At 35.5% G+C, this 20675-nt stretch overlaps 1 protein-coding gene across 2 annotated transcripts in view; it reads left to right on the top strand.

The window, feature by feature from the left end:
• The window catches only part of COG6 (component of oligomeric golgi complex 6), a 53832-nt gene that overhangs the window by 18872 nt on the left and 14285 nt on the right, over window positions 1-20675 (top strand). For both annotated transcript variants that reach the window (XM_050331660.1, XM_050331661.1), the window contains exons 9-13: window positions 2898-3026; window positions 3142-3233; window positions 7609-7673; window positions 11615-11706; window positions 13378-13495. In XM_050331660.1, the coding sequence (XP_050187617.1) occupies window positions 2898-3026; window positions 3142-3233; window positions 7609-7673; window positions 11615-11706; window positions 13378-13495 (496 nt within the window). The remainder of the gene's footprint in view (window positions 1-2897; window positions 3027-3141; window positions 3234-7608; window positions 7674-11614; window positions 11707-13377; window positions 13496-20675) is intronic.

The following is a 20675-nucleotide window of genomic DNA, read 5'->3' as shown; positions in this document are numbered from 1 at the left end:
TCCACGATAGCAGAGTACTGGGCAGTCTTTCAAAGGCTACCCAAGTCTTTACAGTGTCAGATGTGCAAAGGTGTAGGTGTGTGACATCGTAAATCTCCATGGAGCTCCTCACAGGAAAAATGCATAGTGAAAGTGGACCTTCAAAATTCTGTCATGAGAGCAAGCACAGATCTTGACATGCTCAGTCATCTCTGCTAATTAATGTGAGGGATAAGTGATGTCATTCAGCTTCCCCAGCTGTTGGATGTGGTGCCATAGTTGGAGATTGCAGAGTTCTTTCTTGCATTCTCTCCTCCACGCCCTCTTTCACAGCTGCAAAAGATCAGTTACAACTGTGTTCGCAATATTTTATAGGATTCTTTTTAGATACAGTTTTATTTTCCGTAATAAATGTTTTGTTGAATTATGATACTTCGAAACTTCATAAAATCATTGTTTTGCTTTCTTAACGTTTCTGGGAAAAAAGAAAAAAAAACCATCTTCTATGTAAATCCACAGCTGGCTAGTTTAAAATGAATCTACAAAAGAGAATTTATTTTTCTTCTGACATTTTTCTGAGAAACAACAGCAGTAGTATTAATAAAGGTAGAACTTGATAGGTAAGACCTTTCTTCTACCAGAAAGGCAAAAGTAAACATGCAACCACACTGTTCCTCACCATAGATTATCAGACTTAACTACTTGCTAAAGCAGTATTATCAAAATTGCCATACTGTTGCTTTACATTTTAAATCTCAAGACGTAGTTTATTCCCTCCAAAAGTTTTTGTGTGCCTTTAATTAATTAAGAAAGTGCTGAGTTCAAAATGTAAAAATTAAGTCACAGAAGAAAGTAATTTTAAATTATTTTTTTGTTTGTTTCTGCGTATAAACACTGCTGTGTGTGAACTAGACGCTTTTCCTCCAGATCACTGCCCTTGCATCTGATACAGATTGTGATTCATTTGGGTGAAACTGAGTAAGATGGAGAAGGGCAGGAGTTTAAAAATAAATCTACAAATTCTTGTTTTCTTATATTGATTTACGTCTTGTTAACTAAAAGCGTCAGAATTTACCATGGATGGACTTTTGGGAACTGCAGTTAGTAGGTGTCTGAAATAAACATTTCTCCTGGCTCTAACAGAAAAACTGTTTCATAGAAAATGAATGGAGACATAGCTCAAAGCACTGTTCCTTTTTCATCATCCACTCAGGTTTTCAAATTCTTTTTCTACCTCTTCTTTCCTCAGTGATCATTACTGTGTTTTTTAAAATTGAAGCTGGGTTAAAAAGAATCTAAATGTTGTTTTCTTTCCCAAACATGAGTATGTGTAATAACATAGTAGTAAATATTGTGTTCTAGCATAAATAATAGTTATTACTGAATTTTTTAAGATGCAGGGTTTTATAATGGTTATACCTACCCTGTTCTACTGAGAGCAAAAGGAAAATTTGTAGTTTCCTTTTTAAAATAAAATTATCATTATTAAATGCTGTTCTCAAAACTAATAACAATAGTACAAGATCTGTTTCACTGCTGTATTTTTAATGATCTATTGTATAGCTGTTCATTAGAGAGAGGAGAAAAAAAAGTGTAGCTGGTTTCTACAGACACTTGAGATTTTTCACTCCAATACTTCTCCTCCTGGATGGTGGGCCATTGTCAGATCCCAGATCTCTTCCACTCTTAATTGCATTAGTTTTGAAAGTAGTAATTTATTCAACCTTTTTTGTTAGACTTTTTTTTATTAATTGTAGGTATTTACTTCCTGAGTTAACATGTGCAGTTTATAAAGAAGAAGGTTTAAACAGACATTTCTAGATTCTTCAGTGTGCTTTTCCCCCCTCCTCTTTCAAATAATAGTACAGGTTAAAAAGAACATAACTGAAGGTTTCCTTGGACTTTTTATAGCAGAGTAGAAATCTAATCGAACAGTTTTGAAACAGTATTTTATTTTCTTTTATATTTTGTTCTCCACCTCTGTTAAATGTGAATGTAGTACTTCTTTATCTTCAGTCAGTGATTAACTTCTTTTTATTATTATTAATATTTTATTTTTGTTCATCTGCTGGGTGTCATTGGTAAGGGACAACATGCTTACTCTATGGCATTTTTTCAGTTATGTTGGAAAAATAAACTGTAATTTGTATTTTCTTTTTTTCCCTTGTAATTTACATGTATTGTTCAAAAGGCTTAAATTACTTAAAAAAAAAAAAAAAGTAGAAGTGTTCTGTGGCTTGCAAAAATCCTGCTTCTAAGCAAATGTAACAGGAGTGTTAGCAGTGCTCGTTTCCCATTCTTTCCTTGCTATTGTGCTTCAACGCCAACAGGAGGGTTGCCTGCTCCAGAAATGAACCGTGTGTAAATTTTTGGTACCTCCTCTGCCACCAGCAAACCATTTGAGATTATGTGCTCTGGGCTGTAATTGTTCATCCATTAAATATGCAGCTAAGACTCATTTGATTAAAAGCAGTGAGCTATTTATCAAATGACAATAACTTTGTTTGCTACTTACTGTTCACGGGGTAGCCTAGAAGAAGGAAGAAGCCTTGTGTTGCAGTGCAGTGAATTGCTGCTTCTGTCAGTCAGCTGGACTGTATGCAAACAGGAGTCCCAAATCTGTCAAAGCGGCTTATGTGTACAAAAACGGAAAAAGTGCTTTTTCATTTATTTTACTTATTTACTTATTTATTTTGTTTGGGGTTAGGGAACAGGGAGGTCAAGACAAAGCTGTGTTTAGTATCTGTTTAGAGGAGTCAAGAAAATCAGATGGTTTTGAATGTTTTATAGTAGAAACATTGATGCAAGACTTCTAGAACTATAAAAATGGTTACTCATATTAGCTGTAAAGTTGAACTAATCAGCTGTGATGAGGGGAGCTGGTTTGTCTTTAACCCAGTTTCATGTTTCAATAACAGATACACATTGGATGAGTTTGGGACAGCTAGAAGGAGTGCTGTGGTCCGTGGCTTTATAGATGCTCTTACTAGAGGAGGTCTGGGAGGTACTCCCCGCCCTATTGAAATGCACTCTCATGATCCTCTGAGGTACAGTACTCCAAGAATATATACAAAGTAGTCTTTTTTTTTTTTCCTTGTTGCCATTTTGACTCAATGACACCATAAACCGCTGATTTACACAGAAATTTTTGTCTTTGTGTAGGTATGTAGGAGACATGCTGGCCTGGTTGCATCAAGCTACAGCTTCCGAAAAAGAACACCTAGAAGCTATGTTAAAGCTTGTAACTATTCAAGGTAGTACTAGTTTTAAAACATAAATCGGGAAGTGATAGAAAGTAAGTCTGTCATAAGTCAGAAACTGTGATTAATTTCTTAGGCTGGGCTTCAGTTACAAGTCTGAGCTTAATTTTTCCTGGAAATTTCAGAGTAGCTAGTGGTTACATGTTTCTAAAAGAAGGCCCGTAACAAAGAAGAGTATTCAAAAATGCACTCATTTGATTTCACTGTGCTTATAATAGGTTTACATTAAATTTACAAAGGGACATTTTAGAGTTGTAGTTGAGAGTTCAAAAGTTGTTTGCAATGTATATGATTACGTACCTCCTTGAAAAGATTGTCATTGCTTATTGTTACCTTGAGGATTCCTGTTATACCGTACTGTTTTATTTAATTATTTTTTTAAAATGTCATTCCTTGTTCCTTCAGGTCTCTTCTTTCTAGGCTACAAGTAAAGTGGAATTTTCATCTGTCATATAACATCATTACAGGTTTATGGAGGTCAAAGAAGCTGCTCGTAGATAGGTGAAGCTTTTTAATATCAGATTTCTCCTTCATTAACAGAACATTAGGAGACTGTCATGCTTAGTCTTCAGCCCCTTTGCTTTACGTAGATTGGACCTATACTTAAAAGACCTTTTATACAATAGAAGCTTTAGTATGGTTTACCACCATAGATTCAGACAAAGACATTTTTAATAAGTTATGCATGGGTACTCCATTGTAACAAACTCATTGTAAAACCTTACATTTGATCTGCATCTGGTGAGCTCTTCAGATTTTGTGTCTCAGTTAATCCTTCTCTGTGATTTAAAGTGAATATGTATTCTGATTTTCCTTCCTACTGTAAGTATTAATTTGCTTTCCTAACTAATGTTATTTGGAAAAGGATGCTGTTTAGGAACTGTTGTAAAGCATCCTGGAGGAATGCTGTTGTTTTGTGACTACAGTTACAGTGTACTATAGAAGGGAATTTAATATTGTCTGCTGACAGTATCTTGGGGAGACAGGAAAGCAGGCAGTTTTACAGTAAAGAAAAAGACATGAGAATTCTTTGTAGATGACTGACTGATGCTTCTACTGTAACTAGGGAGTCCTTCAGGAAAAGCTGGCCCCATGGAGATGTTACTGTGTCTGGTTCTTCTGTGGATTGGGCTGCTGCTGCTGCACAGGGCTGCATTTTGTTTTGAAATTCTCACACCTCTGTATAGTGCTTTGTTTAGTATTAAGTTCCTTGGCCTTCTTGGCAGGATGTCAGGCTGAGATGCTATGACCATGTAATTAGATATATTTAGAGCATTTTGGCCATAGAGCAAGATACTGGATAATACAGGGAATATAAATGTTTGGGAGAAAAATTCTCAACAAAAAATCATCAGGCCAAAACTTTTTTCCCGAGAGACTGGTATAAACAAGAGATTCAATATTTCTGTCTGAAGGCAAAATACGTTTTCCTAAGCTTTGCAGGAGAAGGTTTGCTATCATTGTTGTACAATTTTCAAGAAATGTAAAGACAGATTCTTAACTTTCATACTGGGAGTTGCAAAGCTTGAGAGGTGCTGTCTGTAACTATTCCTCTACATCTTTCTGAAATTTTTTTGATGACAAGGATAGTGATGTGGTAAGATCTGTAAGACAAAACAATACTTAACAGGATACCACTGGGTTTAACAAAAAACATTTATGGGCAGTGCATCCATGAAATACCTTAAGATTATATGCTTGTTATAAATACAGTCCTGAGTTGGTAGTGACTAATCAGTGAGTACAGCATCTATGATACTGTGAGATTCAAGTTGAAAACCTGTGCTGTTGTGCAGTCTTTAGGTGTCTGTCTGCACAGGCTCTGGCAGAAAGAGTTGATTTCATTTAGACATTTAACAAGTGGACATCTTGTTTATTTGCAGTTATAGATAATGACAGAAATTTGCATCTCCAGAAGGCAGTCTTCCCAACAAAATTTAATATCCAATGTAAGCATTTCTGGAGGCTTTCATCACAAACTAAGGTTTTGATTGTTCCCTCTGAAGGTAGCCCAAGCAACTACCATAGATAAGACACTTAAGTGGTGATCTGCAGTTAGGTCAGTCAAATGTTTTCACTTTCATTTCAACTTGAGTAGTTTTTTGCAGATAGAACCACTTCTATTATTTAATTCATGTATATCTGTTCTGAGTTCAGATTTCTGTTTAAATTCATCTGTAAGCTCTATGTAATTTCAGGACTATGGAGTAAGTAAATCACAGCTATACAAAAATTTCCCTTCTCAGGAAAAAAAAAAAGCCACACATAAGCTATTGGTATGGTAGAAGTGGATTTGGTCCCACTGGAAGAAAAATTGTGTGAATAACATGTTTTTTTTGAGAAATGTTCCCATCCCAGTTTTTACTTTAAAATGATGAAACTATGTAGCCCATAATCAGAGTATTCAAGAATTGCTTTTGAAAAGTTATAAAATGTTAAGTTCGCAAATGTTAACTGTTAAATGTTAACTGTTTAAAATTAATGTAATCAAAAATGCAGTTAAAATTTTAAGCATAGAAAACACATTCAGAAAAGTTTAACTGTTTTGCTGGACAAGGATGAAGCATCTGGTTCTCGTCTTCAGAGCTTAGGTTTTCTGCTGGAAGGAGACTTCTGGTCTTAGAGAGATCTTGTACTTGAAAGGAAGGGAGAACTGCAGGCATTTTGAGATGCAGTATAAAACCATTTTTCATGGAGTTACAGGAACCCAGATGGAGAACAGAAGCTAAGCGAAGTCCAAGAAAGACTTCTCCTTTTATAGAAGGATACACAGAGAAAGATTATATATGGTGTAGCAAGCAGTCAGAAGCGTATCTTCAGTTATGAACCATTTTCTAAAAGTTATTTTGGGTCTCTAAGAATTGTTTATTCTGTAATTCTTTTATGTCAAACTTGCACCAGTTATATAACCCATTCTGCTGGAAGATTTCGCTGGTTGTGGAATCCAAATATTCTAATTGGACATGAAAATATATGCGAAGGCACAAGCAGGTGGTATACCAAGATTGTTATTCCATGTCCTTTGGTATTTGAACTTGTATATTTTTAGAGCTAAAAAATTTCATACCCAACAACTTGTTTTTAAGTCAATCTGGTCTAGATACACTATTGCAAATATGTGCTAGGTGCTTGTTATGTTGATGAACAGTAAAAGTGTGACTGTTCCTACTAAAAAAATGTGTAAATTGTTAGGGAGTATATGAGAGCTAGCCATTACATCGGAGAGCATGCATATTGTGGTTTGTAATCTTGCTTTCTGCCTTGATAAGAGTACTCAAGTATGTTAACCTATTTTTATTACCTTATCAGTTTAGTATGTTAAAATTCTTAGAGCCACCACGCTGAATTCAGTTGCTACTGGTTATGTGGCTTTTGATGAAGTGTGGTGTAAAGAGGCATTGGCACAGAGCTCTGATCTTTCATTATTTTTACTCTCAGAGGTAATATCTCTTAGTCTGAAATAAGCAAAATATAGTTTCAGGTCACCTGATTTCTGTCACATGTCACAGTCAGTTTGTTTACTTTCATTGCATGGGTCCCATCTGAAGATGAACTCCTGTTGACAAGTTTTAAATTAGAATTAAAGTATTGCTTTCTCCATAAATCTATTCTGAGTTGTTACTGAAGTGAGAGCTTGAAGATCTGTTGCTTTCAGTTTGATTGATTTATGACAGTACTGGTTGCTATGCAACAATTCATTTGTGTTTCATGATAAGATAAGGCAGTATTCTCTCATGTATATAGTTCTGTGAAAGACGAGTTTCAGTTGCTGCTGGGGAGGAAGCGTTTGCTAATGCTGCAGCACGCAGCAGTGTGGAGGTACACGTGTCACTATATTTGTAACGATGCCGTGAGCGCCTCAGTACCAAACACTGACAGGCACATGTATTTCTGTTCAGGCCTTTCAAAATGGTACGTACTGTTGATCCCTGAGCATCTTACTGACCTGGTTGGTTTTTTGGTTTTTTTGGTTTTTTGTTTTTTTTTCTTCCTAGTTTAATTTCATGAAGTGCTAATATTGAGCCTTACTGTGACAGCTTCTTGCTAGATCGTTTATTCCTCCCCTTGCTGCTTCTTCCTCTCTTCTCCTTGCTACTTCTCCCACAAATCCACGGGCACTATGTTTCATTAGGAGGCAATTGAATAGCAAATGGTAATGACTCTAGGACTGTTTTGTCATGCAGCTATTTCTTAATGGCTAGATCTGAAGTACAGTGGAGGTGTTTTCTAGTCGTGTGGAGAAAAGAACATACAGTTCATAATGCTTTTTATGGAGGAGTACCTCCTACGTTTGTTTATTTGTTTTACAGTCTTGAAGAAAAGAGAATTACATTTGCATAATCTTAGCATGTCTTTGCATTAACTATAGGTGTGGAAGAAAATATTCAAGAAGTAGTTGGGCACATCACAGAAGGTGTCTGCAGGCCTCTGAAGGTGAAGTATTTTGTTTTCCTTCACACTCTAAATAGATAAACTCTTCTATCATGTTTTTTCAGAACTTGTGCCCCCATTTCTTCAATGTATTTTCATTGCCCTTGGTTGAGAGTTAGATTCTCAGCTTCTGAAGGGTTTTATGATTCTCAAATTAAAGATTGCTTAAGCTCATAGATAGCTGGCTTATAATAGTCATATAATGAGAGATACTAGAATATTAAATTTGAGTCTTGATTTTGTTTTTCTTTTCCTAGGTTGAGGAGTGCTTATGTACAAAAATCTAGCTTTGAGATAAGTCTATGGGAAAGGTAGTAATGGGTCAAATCAAAAATCAGTTTAATTTAGTGCCCTATTTTTCATAGAGATCGTTAACATATGCTTAGGGAAGAGTATATAGGTTATGCAGTTGTGTCATGATACTTCTGTAGGATAGTTTCCTTGCCTGTTTGTGAATATACTAAGGACTTACTGAGCTTACTTCTGTCTTTCTACTTAATAGACCTTAGTAGATTTTTTTTTGCATGAATTGATACAAAACTTTGGTATTCACAACATTTCCTGCAGGAGGGAAGTGAACAGTTTAACTCTGCTGTGTGGAAAGTCAACTCTTTTTGTGGTTTGTGTTTTTTTGTTTGTTTAGTAACTCCAGCTCTTGTATTTGAAAGACATCGTGAAAGATTGTTTTCCTAATTACCATTTTTATGCTACCCTGATTTTGTTGTATTTTTGTCACATTTCCTCCATAGTTGTCTTTTTTTCAAGCTACAGCCTGTGTAAGATTAGGGGATGCATTTGATAGAGTCATTAAAATGATCCATCAAATGATTGTCAGACTTACTTTTTGGATGTGCTTCATATAAGCACTAAAATAATTAATGAAGGTTATACCAGTAATTGCCTGACTGTGCAGTGTATAAATCCAAGTGCTTTTAAAATAAAATTTTCTATGCTAAGTAATATTACAGTAAAGTTCTCTTAGAATGCTTTACCTGTAACAACTATGTCCAGCTGACAAATACTTAGTCTCCAATGTAAACAGGTGGTTTCTGGATACTATAGGTAAGTTTCTGATAAGAAAAAAATGGTTTGGACAGAGGTAACAATCAAAAAAGTGCCATTTAGAATGTCACAGGATCACAGAAGAGTTGATGTGTCCAGATGACTTTTGAATACTTCCAAGGACAGAGGCTCCACAGCCTCTCTGGGCAACTTATGTTGGTGCTCAGTCACCTGCACAGTAAAAAAACCAACTGTTTCGTGATATTCAGACTGAACCTCCTGTGTTTCAGTTTTGTGCCTGTTGCCATAGAATTATGACCATCCTTCACAGCCTTTAGTGTCTGACATGTTGGAAAACACCTGTCACAACAGACAAACAATCACCACAGCTTTGTTTCCTTGTAAGATTTTTGCCAAACTTTGTGTTCTTCTTGTATGCTTTAGTTCTGTTAATACTGAATGCTGATGTATTTCTGTGCATTCCAGTGAAGTAATTAGGAATAGAATGAAACCTTTGTGTAAGTAAGAGGGAGTTTTGGTCTTGATCTGAGGTTTTTATACTTGAGGTTTTTACAGTTTAGTACAGAATATCTTCCATTTTGATTGCCAGACTCTATAGTTGTGTGCTTTTGCTTTCTGTAGAAACATCCCCTGAAATATTGTTGTCAATTACTTACTATGCTAATAAAAATAATAATAGTAATTAAAAAAAAACTAAGAGAAAAATTAAAGACTTCCCATTGTATTCTGTGTTTTAATATAATGCAACTTACGTTAATTCACTGCCAGTTTAGACTTCCCACTGTAAAATATGGAGCACTTACTGTTTCCCCTGGGGAAAGAAAAAATTCGTACAATGCAGATAGATAATTGCAAGCCACCATGTTCAGAGTAACAAAAAAACAGATTCAGTTTGAAGGAATCTTTTCTACAATACATTGTTCTTTCTGGAGATTGTCCACAATAAGAAAAATAACTTCACTGATTTCGGGGAAACCGCTCTGTGTTGTAGTTGTGTGGCACCACAATACACTGCTTTTCTTGTGGATTTCTGCTGATGTTTGTAAATCTGTCACTTTGAGTTGATACTGAACTATAGAGTAGTTCAGTAAAAGCATAGTCATAGAATTTCCACAAACACTTTTAAAAACTTAGAGAATTATGTAGCATTTTCACACCAGTTTATGCCTTTCCATGTGAATGTACAATACAGTATAGTTTCCTTACATTTGAAGAAGGGTTATGGTTACATGCAATATAAATTCTCTACATTTCTCACTGATAGTTGGTGTGTATTTTAGGCATTCAAGTGAATCTTGAATACTCCCCAGTGGTAAATCTTACCACAGACCTCTCGTTTTAGATGGAAGTAGGAGAATCCCAAAAAACATTTAAATTAAGCTTGTCATCTTTTCTGTAACACACTTAAGATAAGTTCAAAACATAATATTTCTGATACTTCACATAGTCATCAGATAGTCTTTTATGGTCAGCTAACATCAGGACACATAGGCTGAATAAATTATAAGAGCTCCAAGACCAGGGTTTCCCTGAGCAGGTTATGTTGAGTCACTTAAAAATTTTGGTTCTCTAGTGCAGTGAAGACTTCTCTGTAGGAAGCAGCAGTTCTTCTTTTCCTGCTTTATTTTTTAATTCTTATTTTTGTTTCATGACCCTAAAATATTTATTTTCTCCTTTCCTTCTGCGTCTTCTTTTTCTATTTCTTAGTTTTTTTCTTTATTTTTAGCTATTGATATTTTTTTTTGATTAGTCAGTGTTTTGATTTTTCCTCTTTTTTCCCTGGCTGCTGTATTCTTTTTTGCTGTACAACTAGAATAGACTCAGCACCCATGCCCAAATGACCTTTGAGGTAACATTGGAGACAAGTATTTGTATATATACCTTTGTATATACAGACACATTGAAGGGCAAAGTTGACCTTTGTTGAAATAAACTTTGTGCATTGACCATTGCGAATAAGAGTTTGAAAGTATTACTTGGTTTTGGTCTGTATATTAAATGCAAGGGGAGAGGATTGAGGAAGCATAATCTTAGTTGGTTCTTCCTGCAGCTGCCTCTGAGAAGAAGGCACTGCAGAACATCCTGTTCCATTGAACAGTAAATAACTTGGGAGAGAGAGTGTTGGCTGGTGTAGCCCTTTCACACACAGGCACGTGGGAGAACAGTGCCCTGATAAGTCACTGTCTGTTCTGTCTCATAAGTGCACGAAGTTTGACCCTGGGGCAGCCTTTTATGAGTGGGTTGAGAATGTGTGTACTGTGGAGACAAGACATCAACTGTCCAAATCAGCACTGTTTTGGGCTGTGTAGCCACTATCTCCTGGTTAAGAAAAATAGTCAACAGTCGCTATTTTTGTTATAAATAAATGTTATAAGTGTTACAAACAGTCTACTATTATTAAATACTGATAGGAGATATATACACTCTTCTTTAAGTGAAGAAGAGAATTCATCCAGGTGAAATTTTGGTTTTTGGGTGAAGTACCTAATACTTTGATGTTCTGAATTGCTGCATGATGTGAACAATCTATTGTTGTACTGTAGTGATTTTGCAGCATTGCAGCTGTTCGTGCTGTTCGGTGCTGGGGAATATTCCAGTATGTCCTGGGTCCATCAAATGATCTCGTTATTAAATTTTCAATGACAAGTTGCAGCGGAAATCTGTAGGGAAATGGGAGTTTTTGAAGGCTTTTTGGGTTTGTGAGTTTTTTTAAAGAATGCATACACCTGCTTGTTTTCTGCCCAGATGCTTGGCAATGCAGAAGCAATTTGGTTCAAGTCCAGTGTTACGGTTAATTGGGCATTCTCTTTTTAAACTTATTTCTGGTTGAATTTACTTTTCAAAAATCAGACATATATTGCAAGAGATTGGCTTTTTGAAATGTATGACCTGGAGGATGCTTGTATTTGTTCATGCTGCAGGTTAGAATTGAACAGGTGATTGTTGCTGAGCCAGGAGCAGTTTTACTGTACAAGATTTCTAATCTTCTCAAGTTCTACCACCATACAATCAGGTATGCAAAATTACAAAGTATGTTAAAAATGCCTTTTTTTCCCCTAATAGTATTTGTGAAGATTTATCTACTAAAAATAGTACTTTTATGGCTTAGTTTTTGCTCTGTACTGTAACAAGTACTATCAAGGAGAAATATATGTGATATCAAGCAGATACCATGTACTTGTTGTCATTTCTCAATTCATACCAAATCTGCTTTGGAATATAGCATCAGTTTGCACAGAAACTATTTCTTTATTGCTCTATGTAGATTCAAATCATATACAAAAAACTCTACAAAACATTTAAGATTACAAAGTCAAGTCCCCTTGTAGAAAATGTTAAAATTATCCCTATAACTTCAGTTTTTCTTTTTTTATTTAAACAACTGTGTTTTGATAACTCTTTTTTTAAGTATGCACTTCCATTTTTCGATTGGGAAAATGTTTGCCTCATTCCTTACCTCAATGTTGAAGGTGCACCAATCACCTTCCAATCTTCCAGATGCTACTAGGAATAGAGGAAAATAATGGACGAAAACCAGAGCTGCTGTTTTCATACATTGTGGCATATGCAGGAGTTTGTTGGTTAGAAGCAGAAGTAGCAGAAAAATCATCCTTCACAGTCCTGGACTGAGCTGCAGAGAATTTGAATCATTACTGCTGCTACTTGAGCTTCTCTGTCTGAAAAGACGTTTGGGTATTGGGCAGACTGGGACAAATGGTTCTTGGGCACCTCCCATCCTATTTAAAATTCTGAATTGTGATGGCACTACATGTCTGTGGTAGAACACCTATAAGACCTATTCCAAATTTTACTGTCCAAAAAGCTTGAAATATTTTTGTTGTCATTTTTCTGCCTCCAAAGTTAGTGTTTCCCTGTGGTTATAAAGCTTGGTGTAGTTGAAAATGTAATGTTTAAAATGGAATGTCTTAGGCAGTCTTTTGGTCTTTGTTAACAACATGTTGTTTAAAGACCACTGAAGTACCTTCTACCAGCTGAATAATTTCCTCTGTATGAAGTGCACCTCACTAATGAGGGGGGAAAAAGCAGTTTAAGAAATGATCTATTAAATACAAGATTAGAATCTGAAAATCAAGCTACAGGTCCTGTTATGACACAGTGAATTTTCACTACCATTTTGTAGCTTAAAAGTACATTTACTTTAGATAGAGGGAGAGTATATCTGTGAGAGGAACATAGTCATGTAGTGCCATTGAAGGTTTATGGGATATTTGTGCTAAGTGTGATAGCTTGACACTAGGAAGAGCAAGGCGTGAATTCTTACATTTCTGGAGAAGCCTAACATCTCAGGAGAAGAGAGAAAATGCTATCCCTAAAGGAGAGTATGATAGAATACTTCTTAACCCTTTTTTCTTTATGTAACCTGTTTTCTATAACAGAAGTAGATTTACAGCATAACAAAACAAAAATCCAGTAAGCTTTAGGATTCTACAAAAAAGTTTTGCAAGTTTGACAGCCTGTATTTAGTATCTGCTTAATGACATAATTGATAATACTTGTTCTTACAGTCAAGTTACCTCTCAGACAATATGGAGAACTGTTCCCTTCAATTATTTGTTGTAAATTTTCAACTTTGAAAATTATTTTATTTTAAATGATGTTTAAGTATGTGACTCTGTCATGTTGTCCTCCCTTCAGAATTAAGTAATCTTAATTTTGTTTTCAGTGGTATTGTAGGAAACAGTGCAGCCACACTGTTGACAACAATTGAAGAGATGCATTTGTTGAGCAAGAAAATATTCTTCAATAGCCTGAGTCTTCATGCAAGTAAACTAATGGACAAGGTTTGTTTCAAAATTATACAGCTTTCATGTTTCAAAATGCACTTGCATTTCCCTTTTGTCTAGTGAGATTACTAGATAAATAGGTGTTTTATATGTCAGCTTTTCCTGAAGTTGAAGTTTTGTAGTTTCAATGTTTTAGCTATTGAACTCTATTAAAAACTTGCTGTATGTTTTAATTCTATTAATAGTGGGGGTGTTGTGGGTATATGGCTAAAATACTTCTGTTAACAGGATTTGCTTGCAGAGCATTTTGCATATTTTTTAAATCTATGAGAGGCAACAAAAAGAAGAAATTTTTTCAAGTACAATAGAGCAAGGTCAAGTGATTGAGCTAGATAATTTGTATTACTGCATCATCAGATCAGTAGTTAATTGCTCATGTGCTTAATTCCTTTTTTGAAGTTGCAGGGTATATCCCAGATGGTAAGCTAAGTAAAAACAAAATTTGGGCTTTTATAAAAGTAGTTTTACCACATGAACATTGTTGTATTATTTGTAAATGCATTTTTAAATTGGTTTTACTTAACCTGCAAGAAAACTGCAAAAAACCACATAGATTTACAGAAACTATTCTTTCGGCAAAACCTTGTAATTTTCTGACCATTCAGCCAGATTTTCTGAGTTTTGTCAGTGTTGTTCTGTGGTCCCAAACCAGTTTTCTCATTCAGCACAGCTTGTGTCTGGTCCCAATTTCCTGTCTTTCTGCAGGGGCCGAGGAATGACTTTCTCAAAGAAACGGTTGTTCCTCCTTTTCTTCTCTCCCATATATCCCAGTGACTCCTTTCAGTGATTTCATTCGTTCAGTGGGTTACACCCACACTCCACACTACTAAAGTCGACTTAGTACATTGTTGCTATGGGGTATTTCCATTTGAATGCAGTGTCATTGGAATAATAGTTCCTTTTCTATTAATGCTTCTACAATGGTCAGTTAAATCTGAATTCATAAAACATGCAGGGACAACATGAATTTACCAGAAAAACATTTTGTTTCCTAATATGTAAGCCAAAATAAAATATCTGTCTATTTCTCCCTTTTGTGAAAAGAAATCAGCAGTGGACCTTAGCAAAAATGTATAACTCCTCTTTGCTTACAAAGTACTTAAGGAAAGAAAATTTTTTTTTTTGGTTGAAACTGTAAAACAGCTCTGTATTCACCTCTTTTCTATTTATTTATCCTACTGGGTATTACATCTGTACTCAAACAGGCTCAAGCATGATTTTCCTACTCTTGTAACTCACAGTCTTTGTGCTTTTGTTTTGGGTGATACTGTTTTAAGTTTGGAAATGGATAGAATTCAGAAGAAGAGTGATGAAAGGAATTGTGATCCCCCCAGTTCATAGTGTGTGATCTTTGTACTGTCACTGTGGGAAGGTTGTATAATCCTCTTTGCCTTCTTAGTTCCCCTTCCCTCAGCCCCCAGCCTGGATGTAACTGGCCCTAGATGATGCCATTGTTTTATAAATTAGTCAAATTTGCTTTTACTGGCATTAAATGAAGGTAGTGCCACCTTCAGTGGTGTTTTATTACAAGTAATGAATGGCATACCAAGCCTACCATGTAATGGGAAAAGATCATAATATTGCTCATTCTCATAAGCACATTTATAAATTAAGTCTGAAACACTGACAATATTACATTGCCTGTGTGCCCTATGACAGTCTTTCCTCAGGATGTAATTGAGGTCAAAAGATTAAAGAGATTTAAAAGACTGTTAGATGTATGGGTAATAAAGGCTTCCACAATTATTTATTAACCTCTGTGCTTCAGGAGTTAACGAGGTAACTCTGAGAAGGAATCTTACTGTTCTGATGTGTTGTTCTTGTAACTGAGAGTTTGACAGTCCTCTATAGCACCTTATATTATTACCCTTTGAGTGGACTACTGAACTGACAGAATGATGTCTTTTCATGACTGACATTAATTTTGCCTCATAAAACCCACAAAATTAATAGGTTGAATTACACTCGGAGAAACATTAGTTTCCATGCGATAAAGACCCTATTTTATTATAAATTTAATTCTTGTTACTTAGTTTTTTGTGTGCTAATGTACAGATAAGCAGCTGTTATGCCTTTTCACGTCTTTGTTAATTTAATACTAAATGTCACAATGCCTTTATATTTTGAGGAAACTGAAAGTTGCTTTTTACCATCCTTTTTATTAATGTGTTTTCAGACCAAAATTGTCTATATGTATTAGTGTGATTCCCTTCTCATCCCAGTCTTATTTACCAGCTTTTTGCCAGTTATGTATGCACTGCATTTTTTTTTTTTTTAAATTTTATTTTCCTAAAGATTAAACCTCTGGAAGACAGACTCCTTTGTGTTTATATAAGCAATTGCAGAGACATCATTGCTGTTCTTGTTGTGTACATAGAAAATATTCTCTTGTAAAATTAGTAAATTACTTTTCACCTGGACAGTCTGGAAATCATGGTTCCTTATTTCCACTTACATTTTGCATCTTAAGACATTGATAAGCCTGTTGAAAATAATATCAGCTGTCCAAAACTTTGATTAAAATATGATTCTTAAGGCACTTTGAATAACTCCAGAAATAGATTAAAATACAAATAGGATGTTCTTAATTTAAAAATATTTTTATTTCTGTAGATTTAAGTGCCCTTTTTGTTTAGATCATTGGAAAGTGGTGAATATTTTCTATGTCAGTTAGACTATTTTAATGATAGTATTCCCTCTGTAGCATCTGTTGTTGCTGATAACTAGCTTTTTTAGTTCCTATATTTTATCTAGTAGTTGATAGAAAGCAAATCTTTCTCTTAAGTATAGTTAGTTGGGAACTTTTTTTAGACAAAGCAGGTTTTATTAAATATTCTAACTCCTCAAGATCCCATTCTTCGGATGTAGATGAATGACAGGATGGTAATTTGACTCTGATGTCCTCATCACCACAGACAATTTAATTCCCTAGATTATTGATTATCCTGAGTTGAGCATTGCCTTCAATCTGCCTGGGATTTAATTTCTGAAGCACAATGGGAAACTTGAGATTTCAGGCTGTTCTTTCTAGGACAAGAAAATAGCTTCCTCTTCACATCTATTTTTGAGAAGAGTCCTATATTACATAAGGAGTGTCAAGTGTGGAGGTGTATGGAAGCTTATAAGCAGTCTTAGATCAGTATTGTCTCTCTTGGTTGTCAAGCCATCAGTGTAAATGATATAGGGAAATCCCTAGTTATTTCAGAATACTTACTGATTTGCCCAGAAGCACTCTGCTATGAACTTTTTTTTTCATTACATAAGAAAATCTCAAGCATCCAGGTTGTAATCTGCAAATAAAGTAGTCAGCAACTCTCAACTTCAGACTGTTTGTTCTGAAAAAGCCTTTCTCTGGTTTTCACATTCAGATTTTTCAGGTAGCTCTGTAGGAGCCGAAATCCATGTAACAGAAATATTCAGCATACTGCCTGTAAGCAAGTCCATTGTTATTAAAGAAAGGCACTACACAAAGCAGTCTCTTTGGTCAGATACTCCTTGAAATCTGTCATGAAGCTCGGTAGCAGTTGTTGCAGAGTCACTTTGGTTGCAGGCTTTAAATTGCTATTTACAACTTTGAGATTCTCAGGCTGTCATAGAGCTCAACACTGACATCATACAGAACCTGTGCATCACCAGCCACCTCCTGTGTCACTGAAGGTTTGGTGCATCAGCTCTTACTGCAAACACTGTCTCCCCTTTGCACTGTTGGCTCTTACCCTTCAGAATCAGAGTTAGACACTCTTGCTGGTACTTCCTAGCTCTGGTAACAATTGGTTTGTTCTTGGTTCAACTGTAATGCTTTTTGGCCAATATTAATGTCCTTGTGCTGAAAAAGCATGTTTATATTTGTTGCTTTTTAGCTTTATTGGACCTCGCAATGGGTCTACTAATCATGTTAGTAAAGTGGATCAGAATTACCGTTACAATCCTTATGCATCCTTTTATATGTTTCTTTTAAGCCTTCACTAATGAATCAAATGTTTAGGAATTCAGGATTCTGCCTTTGTGTACTCAATGTCTGGACCTAAGAACAGCCCATTAAGATTACCATTTAACAGATGATTATAAATCCATGAGAAAATAGTAAATGAACATAATTGTCTGAACAACAGAAACTGTTCCAATGAAACTGGGAGTAAAGTTCAAAGCACCTAATGGACTGGAGTCGATGGACTGTTCTTTCAGTTCTCTCACATGAGAGTTATCATTTAAAATCATGAGTCCATTGGTGAAGCATTTTAACAAGAATGTTAAATTAACCTGTGTCAGCGTGTTTTATTGGACCATCTGATTAATTAGGAAAGTGGGAATTTCCAAGCCCACATGTCCTTCCTTCCTCTGGCTTCACTAGTGCTCTAGAACAATTATTAAAGGAAATAATAATTGCAAACATTTAATGAAATGGAATGAGAGTTATAAGGGTACTAAAGAGAGATTGTGCCAAACTGCAGTCATCTGCTGCCTGAGCTGTTAGAAGACTCTGAGTACCCCAGATCAAGTTTTTGAATTGTTATTCCTTAATACTGTTCATTTTAGAGTAGATGTATGAACATTAAATTCTATGATTGCATTATCTTTTAAGTTTATCCATGGAAGAGGTATTAAAACATTGCATGGGAATAATTTAAACTTGTCCTTCATAATTTAATTCCTGTCAGAATGAAACCTCTTAGGTTTCTGGAAAACCAGATATGGGGCAGATTGTGTGAGTCTGGTTGACGTTGCTGCGATCAGAATGCTATAATGGTTTTGAATGGATCCATACAAACAAAGCAAAACTGGTGATCTTTTCTACCAAGACCAATTTGATAGCTGAAAAGAAAAGCATGCCATTAGGCATTCTGCTTTTTTGACCTCTCTAGGATCCTAAGAGGACCAAAAGAGCTTGGAACAGCTGCTCTGAAGCTTCTCTAGTGGATGTGCACTTAAGTTTCCTGGAGTGCTGGTGAATATTGTCTCAATGGGAGAATGAACTTCTGTAGTTGGGACCGCTCAGTGTTAACTGAGCATGAAACATTCAGGTGCATTTTTTCAGTGTTCCAGGCTGTAGTACTTCGTATCTGGCCCTGCCAGTGGCATTCTTAAGAGTCTATACTCAAAGCTGATCAGGCTCTTAAAAAAGCTGGCAATCTTTTGTTTGTTACTCCAAGCAGTGCTTTCTCTGAGGAGTTCTGTTTTAAATTACCATCTTGTTTTATTTAATACTACTGTCACAGAATTGAAAAATGGATGAGTTCAGCAGGAAACTCTAAAAATTATCTAGTCTAACCATCTTGCTCAAAGAGTGTCAGCTAGAGCAGGTTGCCCAGAACTGACTCCAGCTGAGTTTTTAATGTCACCAAGGATAGAGACTCAAAAACCTCACTGTGCAACTGTCTCCAGTGTTTGACTAACCTTACAGTAAAAAAATTGTTTTCTTGTGTCTCATTCTGTGCCCATTGCCTCTTGACCTGTTACTGGACACCACTGAGAAGAGGCTGTCTCCGTCTTCTTTATCCCTCACTTCATGTATTTATATACATTGATAACATTCCCCCTGAGCCTTCTCTTCTCCAGACTGAACACAGCCTCTTCTTGTGTAGGAGGTATTCCATTCCCTTCATGAACTTTGTGACCCTTTGCTTGACTTGCTCCAGTATGTCTGTGTCTTTCTCTACTGTTAACTCTCTAATATTTAAGTAGCATAGCATATAAAATTTTGATTGCCGGTGCAGTATTTTCAGGTCCACGTATAAGCTTTTTAACAAAGCTACTCTCCTTAATATCTGCTCTAGTCCTTAATAAAATTAACTGTATTTAATAGGAAGAAAAGTTGCCTTTTTTTAAAATATAACCTTTTTTGTAAATGAGAAAGGGAAACAACATATATGCATCCTCTTTTTGATTGTTGATACTTCCTTTTCATTTTTCTGTATTTTTCTTTGCTGTTCGTTAAATTCTTTAAGACATCCTTTGAGTACTTGCTCTCGTAGACCAAGAAATCTGCTCTGGATTATATGTTTGGAAGAAGATTACTGAATTAGTAACTGTTCCCCACTGATTAATATGCAGAATTTTAAAAGAAGATACAAATTTTTGTTCTAGAGCTTATGTACAACTTTTAGTGCCCATTGTAATATTAGGAGAATTCATTTCAGTTTTGTATATTGAATGTAAAATTTCTTTTCTTGTAATTTCTTCTCATTTTCTTTGAAAGACTGAAGAGCTGGTTGTCCTCATTTCTGTATGACTGATTTACTAGCTATAACTGATTAGACACTTAATACTGTGTTAGAGTGTGTTTTATTTCTGTTGAACTATCTGCTGCAGAACTTTACTGATCGTGTTTTAGTTAGCTCCTGTCTGCTTTGCATCTGAAGGAGATACTTCAAAAGTAAAATTTAGTGTGTATTTCAAACCTGTTTTTCTGTAAGTAGGATCAATTATAATGATCTCCTAGTGAAGATAGAACATTCAGGGCAACATTTTCCTTTTTAAATCTGAAATTACTAAATTCTGAAATTCTCTGTATTCATGTGCAAAAAGTTAGAATTTTCAAAATTAATATAGCACTACTTTAATTTTCTTTCCACTTACTAATAATTCTTCCTCTATTGCAGTAGTCAGGAATTTAAAACTAACTGAAATAGAATCTAGTTATCTAGACCTTTTTCCCTAGACGTATTTTCTTCTTCCATAATGTTGTTCCTTGCTCATATCTAGAGGACTGTGGATTTAAAAAGAACAGACTAAATGAAAAATTAAGCTAATCTAAGAGCTTCTAAGCACTAGCTACTTCAGGAGACAAAAATTCTGTGCAAAGCAGCCTGAAATTGCCATGATCTATGTGTGTGTTGGAAGTGAAAACTCTATCAAACTCTAGTCTCAAATTAACGCCAAAATATCCCTGATCACGGTCCAGTTCAAGTCTGAGAACAGTGTGTTCAGGACACAATCAATACCCCTAATAATAAAAAGAAGAAACAAGAAGAAAGTCACTCAGCGCTGTAAATTTCAGTAAACTTTACTACTGATCAGCACTGAATAAGTGCCTCTTTCTGAATTACTGTTACTTCATTGCGAGAATATTTGGTTTATGTTTTCAAGACTGCTTAGGGTGAACAACTGTTCTCTGAACCTGTTAGATTTAGCTTTCCATTAGTGCCTCAAACTCAGTCTACTCTTTCTTGGAAAGTGA

Source organism: Myiozetetes cayanensis, unplaced genomic scaffold (genome assembly GCF_022539395.1).
Source record: "Myiozetetes cayanensis isolate MyiCay16 unplaced genomic scaffold, myiCay2020 scf5-8, whole genome shotgun sequence".
In the NCBI taxonomy this organism is placed as follows: domain Eukaryota; kingdom Metazoa; phylum Chordata; class Aves; order Passeriformes; family Tyrannidae; genus Myiozetetes; species Myiozetetes cayanensis.
This window is presented reverse-complemented; position numbering and strand designations above follow the sequence as displayed.